At 48.2% G+C, this 7,081-nt stretch overlaps 1 protein-coding gene across 1 annotated transcript; it reads right to left on the bottom strand.

The window, feature by feature from the left end:
* Nucleotides 1-594: 594 nt before the first annotated feature.
* On the bottom strand, nucleotides 595-6,598 carry LOC129380481 (uncharacterized). Its single transcript, XM_072285286.1, has 2 exons — nucleotides 5,408-6,598; nucleotides 595-3,736 (listed from the first exon to the last, which is right to left on the bottom strand). Exon 2 carries the CDS (start codon nucleotides 1,964-1,966, stop codon nucleotides 1,181-1,183), a length of 786 nt encoding a protein of 261 aa, XP_072141387.1. The 5' UTR covers nucleotides 1,967-3,736; nucleotides 5,408-6,598; the 3' UTR covers nucleotides 595-1,180.
* Nucleotides 6,599-7,081: the final 483 nt, after the last annotated feature.

The raw sequence follows: 7,081 nt of genomic DNA, 5'->3' as shown, positions 1-7,081 counted from the left end.
CAGCCTCAAGGCCCAGCGTACCATTCGAGGAGATGCCTGCACGGGAACTGCCTTGTCAGGCCCCAGCAGCCCCAACAGCAGCTTGTGGTCCGTGACCGCCTCGAACTTCCGGCCCCACAGATACTGGTGGAAGCGTCTGACACCGAACATGAGGGCCAGGCCTTCCTTGTCCAGCTGGCTGTAGTGTCTATTAACAGCATTTAGCCAAATGTGAGTACTTGGTTGGCAACTTGGAATAAAGCATGGGAGCTTGAGCAACGAGTGCATATCACCGTGTCACTCCAATCTAATCAATGAGACTGCATCCCGGTCTACGGGAACACTAAACCGACAAGAAGCAAACGACACAGGGTGTTCTTGGCTATCCTTGTTCTGGTGTGCCAGGACGGCTCCCACACCGTACGGCGACGCATCGACGGTCACGACGACAGGCTTGGCAGGATCGAAGTGTACCAGCACTGCAGCCTTGGTGATTAGCTCCTTGCTCCACTGGGAAGCTCGGTCTTGCTCCTTCTTCGAGACCCATTGCTGACCATCTCGAAGCAGAAGACGGAGCGGCTGTAGATGCTGTAGGTTCGGCTGTAGGTTCGGCAGGAAACTCCTGTAGAAGTTGATGAGGCTGTCGTAGCTCTGAAGCTCCTTCTTGTTCTGAGGCATAGGCGCCTTGAGCACAGCATCAACTGTGTGGGGAGCCAGGGCTAGGCCAGCCTGGGAAATGACATGTCCCAAGTACTCAACACTGGGGGCCAGGAAAATGCACTTTTCCCGCTTGAGCTTGAGGCCGGCGTCCTGCAGTTGTGCCAGGACGTTGTACAGGTTCTGCAGGTGGTCCCAGTCGTCGCTGCCAGTAACGAGGATGTCATCCAAATACACCGCCATGTGCCATGCCCATGAAGAGGTTGTCCATCTCCCTCTGAAATATGGCCGGGGCTGAGGCCACGCCAAACGGTAAGCACATGTACTGGAAGAGCCCCAAAGTTGTCGATATTGCAACATACTTCCGGGAGGCATCCTGGAGCACCAGCTGCTGGTAAGCTTCTCTGAGGTCAAGCTTCGTAAACTTCTGTCCATCGGACAACGCTGACCAGAGATCTTCAATCCGGGGCAGCTGGTACTTCTCGACGGTAGCAAAGGGGTCGATGGTAACCTTGAAATCCCCGCAGATCCTGACACTGCCATCTCACTTGAGGACTGGTATGATGGGAGCAGCCCATTCAGACGTCTTGACGGGCACCAGGATGCCCTCTTGCTTTAACCGTTGCAGCTCCTGGGTGACCCCATCCTTCAGGGAGAACAGCAGTGGGCGAGGCTTGAAAAAAACGTGGCCAGGCTCCCTCAGGTACATAAGATGCCAGCCGTCGTGCCGGTGAATGTGCCCACCCCTGGCTGGAACAGGGTCTTTCACCACATGCAGGCTGGCTTCCTGGTACTCTGGCAGACGAACGCCCAGTGCATGAATCCAGTTTCGGCCCAGCAGCGTCGGCGACGACCCCTTGGTTAAGTAAAGGGGAAGGGTTGCGTCCCTGTCGCCAAAGCGAACGCTGACCTGTGCCTGACCCTGGGAGAGTTGCCCGGAGTAGCTGCGCAGCATCACGCCCGAAGCCTCGACGGACACGCCGGGGAAAGTACGATTGAGCAGTTTCCCGGCCATGGCCGACACGCTGGCCCCTGTGTCCAGCTCCACGGAAATGGGGTGCCTGCAGATTTCAATGGTCAGCATGTACGGCGGCACAGACGACGATACAAGGCCTGTGTGCGACATGTGTGGGTCCTCGGCCACGACGTTGAGCCTGGCCACGAAAGAACTCGAGCCTGCTGCCGAATGCCCCCTCCGCGTACCCTTGCAACGGCTACCCTGGCCACGGGCTTGTGTGGTACCTGGGCTTGAACCAGGCTGCTGCTGCTGTTCGTTCTCCCCCTTCGGCATACCCATGCCAGTTGTCCAGTTTTCCAGCACGTGAAGCATAGTGCTTGAGAGAACTGGCACTGTGAGAGGGGGTGCGCACGACCACAGTGACTGCAGGTACTGCCCTGGTTATATTGTGAAACTGTTTTATAATGAAAGAACAATGTTCAGACTACGGAAAACCCCAAATTTTGAAATAATGCGCAATATGGTCGTTTTTGGCAAATTTCTTTTTTTCACCTGGTTTTCCATCATTTCATGAAATTCAAATGGCACTCACATGACCAAAAATTTTTTCAGTTCAAAACATTTTAGGGAAATACTGTTCCAAGTAATGCTTATATATGTGTAACTTTTTTGTAATTTTTTGAGAGAAATTATTTTTCTCGAGCGCCATGGTTGGGACAGATGGCGTGGAATGAGCCTACACAACATGGCACTATGAATTCTGGCATGTCCCACAGTCACACACTAATTATGGGATGCAAGCCTAAATATGCTCTGCCTTCAACTATAAAGAATCATGGTTTAAGTGATTCTTTTACTAAATCTTTTTCTTTTAAAAACCTTGAGAATACATTTTTGTGATGTCTTGCTGCAGCACCAAAAGTTGATTTTTGATTTCATGTGTATTTTTAGATTTCAGTCTGCTGTTATTATCATATTAGCTGAAAGTATGGTTTGCGATATATACTTTGAGCTGCTTATCTGTCTCTATGCCACTGCCTGGTGTATTTTGGGGAGATGGAAGCTTTGACAAGCTGGGATAGTGACTTTTTCCCCATCTCCTCAGCCATGTGATGAAGTACCTTTCTGGGACAAATAAAAGACTTAAAAGCCTCAAAGAAAGATAGATTGGCAGGTATTTGTAACTGTAGTTGTTGTAATATGATAAGCTATGTTATATGTGTTGTATTATGATATGTTGTAAAATGATATGATACCTCAAGGGTTGGAGTGGCGCCTGACACTGGCGAAGATGCTGAGAGCCAGTGGGGCTATACTAGTCCAGGTGCAACCACATTAGGAAGGCCCACTAAGCGTCAACAAAAGACACTCCCTCACCAGAACAGGAATTGGCCTCCCTGGTGCAGTATTCGGCCACTACCTCCCCCACGACTCCTACAATTAACCCATGGCGCTCAGTCCCCAACAGCTGCAGAGCACCTGACCAAGGCAGCAGTCAGACCTGCAACGCAGCAGAGGGTGCTAAAAATCTCTGGACCCGGACAGGCCGCCACTAGAAACTGAGCATGGCAACATTGAACAAACGAACCCTCTCGAGTGAAGCTAGCTTAGCAGGACTCTTTGAGGAACTATCAGGCAGTGCATGGAATGTTATTGGCGTTAGGTTAGAAGAACTGGTTAGGCTTATACAGGGCTCACTAATGGCCACGTCCTCTGCTACGGAGGACCCCCAGATAAGAAGCAATATGGGGGAGGATTGCTAATCCATAAGGACATAGCAGGCAACATTGATGAATTCTACAGCATCAATGAAAGGGCAGCAGTAGTAATAAATCTGAACAGGAGGTACAGAATAAAGGTAGTACAAGCCTATGCTCCAACCTCCAGTCACAATGATGAAAAAATAGTACAGTTTTATGGAGATGTTGAATTAGCAATGAGAAAAGAGCAACCTCAGTATACTGTAGTAATGGACGACTTCAATGCAAAAGCAGGGAAAAAGCAGGCTGGTGGACAAGCAATTGGTAACTACGGCATCGATTCTAGGAACACTAGAAGAGAAAAGTTGGTAGAATTCGAGAAAAGGAATAAGCTCCGAATAATAAATACCTTCTCCAGGAAACGCAGCAACAGGAAGTGGACCTGGAAAAGCCATAATCGAGAAACAAGAAACGAAATAGATACACATAATGGTAAAGCATTTATTGTCCATCTGCTTGCAACATATAGCAAGCAGATGCACAGGAGCAAGAACGCAACCAACGCTATATAAGTAAAACCAATGTATATGTAGCAAAATACATAAACATGGTCAATCGATCTTTTCCCAGAAAGAGGGATTTTTTTCACATAACTAGCAAGCCTGCAGAAAGCCTAGCAAATAAATTCAACTCTGCATGACTTGTTACTAAATTGCACATATTTCTAAAGTGAGGTTGCTTTTACGCATGTACCAAAAAATGCACTGGCATTCTAGTCAAGTTTCTCTAAAGCATCCCTCTAGCTGTTGGGCCTGACAGTCGTAATTCAAACTCCAATGCATTTGCAGCAGATCCTGGGAACGGATATTTCGAAAGTGGTATGTACTAGTTAAGACTAGTGATACTAGTCTTAAGATTTCTGCTAAGCATACACGACTTCTCTACTGCTCGCCTTTAATTTTGCAATTGCGACATGTGACCTAAACCTTCTTTTAATCAATTATAGGTTGTTTTAATTCGCTATTGATCTAGACATTGTGATTTGCCTTGCAGGTAGTGTCTGCCTCTTCAGGTAATCGAGCAGGGAATTTGGAATATTTTTGTCGAAAATGACAAGGCCATTTATTTTCAGTTATTTCCTCACAGAGTGCAATTCAGCCTGTTAAGGTATCTCAGGCCAAATTGTGCTGTATTGCAAATTCGCACACTTATACTTAACAAATATTCTTGAACATATCTTGCAGACTCAAGAGAAAATCTTGAACAATGAAGTCGCGTATTGGATTTCTGGTCGCTGCGAACGTTCCTCTAGCAACGGAATGCAATGACTCGTTTACCGTGCTTTCGATGCACCTTATAAATAACCATTGATGGCTATTAACCCGGAGCCCTCCACCACGGCTTTCCTCATAACCCACTGCGCAGTAATTGCGGTTATTGATTCGGACAGCGCAAAACAACGATTTTGCAACGTCGGTGTGTGTGCCTGCAATTTGTGTGCTGTGCCTGCTGCTGGTGTACCTGCAATAGCAACTTCATAATTTCTCTCTGTCTGAGCGGGATACGCCTTAACACGAAAGCTCGCTTCGTCGTAAGGTGATAAGCTTTGATCGCCGCAAGATGAAAAATGACGGGCAGCAGGAAAATTGCGCAGATGTGTTAAGCGAAACAAAAGTAACCCGAGCACCAATTTTCGGAGGAAACTGGTTTCGCGCAGAATCGCCGACGCTCTTGACATTCCGTGTGCTCGGGCGCCGTGCGCAGAGTTGTAGTACCTTCACTCTTGGTCGCATTACTAGCTTATATGCTACGCCAAGTTGCTTGCATATTTGGGTGACGGGGCCCAAGTGAACCAGCGCTTGCCTCAAAGAGGAGGCATTATTGTCCTTCGTCTTGCAGGTTGGTCGATTTGGCCTAGCATTTGGATGCCCTCGACGTCGTTTTCAGTACGTGTCGACAGCTCATGCACACTACTGCTTGATCTGTGACCATGTTGCTGCACTGCTTTTGCCAGGACTCTTCTACGTGTCGCTGTGTCGCTACACCGCGGCTTAGGACAATGAATCACCTTAGCGCCTGCACAAACTGCGGCTAGTGCTGACATATGCCATACCACATTGCCACCTCCACCACATCGGAAAACAGGTGACATTGCCGATTGCACAGCAAGGATGCACCAGAGTACCGACGACAGCATGGCGAGGAGACGAAGATCGACGCTTCAGTAGATGTCGCCGGTCGCGCTGCTCAACTCGAATTCGTGCTTGAACCACCGATCGTCAACTGCCGGACCACGAAGACGATCGTTGAGGCGTTTACACTGTCATGGCTCGCGTTACGGGTCGCACGAGTGCAAGCGGTAAAACACTGCTGCGTTCATACAGCGACACAACCGATGACACACAGAACGGGTGCGCTCACGCACCACGCGCTGTCAAGAAACAATGCCGACCTCCCGTGACGACATCTGACGTCATTCTGTGCCGGCTCATCTCGTGACGTATGGTTCATTCATAACACTCGACCATTCTATGACTCGACCCCTCGCTTACGGCCGAACAGTAGTGCGTACGCGCGCGTGTACTCCAGTCTGGCCGTGCCAACAGGCCGTGCCGACACACCGCACGCCCCCCAATCGCTTCCCTCTCTTCTCTTGCTTTCCCATTTGGGAGAGGAAAGCAACGGAGGGCAGTGGAGAGGGTTACAGCAGCGCGAACTTCAAAAGGGTTCCACTGAGCCTTTGAGGATCTGTGCGCGAGACGAGTGCGCACTGGGCGTGTTCAGCCGGGCATGTACGGTGACTAATTTTGATCAAAGAATACATTTTGCAGCCTGTGTGCCAAGAAAGACGAAATCAATCTTAGTCTTACGAAAAAAAAAAAATCTGTATTCACGAAACAAATACGGAAGTGCCCGGTCAGTCAGAAGCGCTTTTTTTTTTTCGAATTTTGCCGAATCCGCATTTTGGTTAGCTCTCAAAGAAAAGTGTTGTGGCTACGGCTCTAAAAATATAGTGATAGAGTACGGGTCAGTGGCATCGATCCTAATAAATAAATAATAAAATATGACGGCTATGTTGGGGAGAAAAAAATCGCAAAAACGGAACTTTGCACAATATTGGTCAAAGTCGTGATTATTTTTCTTTCCATCTATGAAATTCTATGAAGACCATGGTTTTCAAATATTGTCAGCCTGTTGTCATGGGAGTCGTTGAAAATTGAGGCAAATATGTTTGCTCTAGGCATCGAATGGGCTTTAGCGAGTTCTTGCGGTAAAGAAACATATTTTTGCTACAAGGAAGGCATGCAACGTGTACTTTCATTCATTGTAGATTTGCGTCTACAAACGGGCCGCGGTCGACACGACAAAGAAGTGGCATTCGCAGATGTATATTACAATTTAGCACGGATACCCCCATGGAGCACGACGCAAGTGGTTTCTCCGTTTTGTGGGAAGCAACCAAATATACTTTGAGCTGCACTCAGCCGCGACCTTTCTCACATGATTTGAGGCATACACACGAGAGCCATGTGCACGCGTATATTCTCTGAATGACGAGCGCATGCGTGCGTGAGTCATTCAGAGAATTTAGCTCTATTTTTCTGACAGGGGTTCCCTTTCTGAAGTTGTAGCAATAGACATTTTAAATTTTCGCCAGTGTGACGACGAGAACCCGTTTGTCTGCCGAACTATTTTAATATTTATCTGTTGCTTCTCATTGCGCGAATCTTATACGGTTGTCACACGGTGCATTTTCGATCGCGCTCGAGCCAGATCTGGATAGAAT

Source organism: Dermacentor andersoni, chromosome 1 (genome assembly GCF_023375885.2).
Source record: "Dermacentor andersoni chromosome 1, qqDerAnde1_hic_scaffold, whole genome shotgun sequence".
Taxonomy (NCBI): domain Eukaryota; kingdom Metazoa; phylum Arthropoda; class Arachnida; order Ixodida; family Ixodidae; genus Dermacentor; species Dermacentor andersoni.
Note: the sequence above shows the minus strand (reverse complement) of the source record. Positions and strands in the feature narration are given on the sequence as shown.

Bases quoted from the DNA above. Each gene is read 5' to 3' on its own strand.
- LOC129380481 (XM_072285286.1), bottom strand. From the start codon at position 1,966: ATGCTTCACGTGCTGGAAAACTGGACAACTGGCATGGGTATGCCGAAG.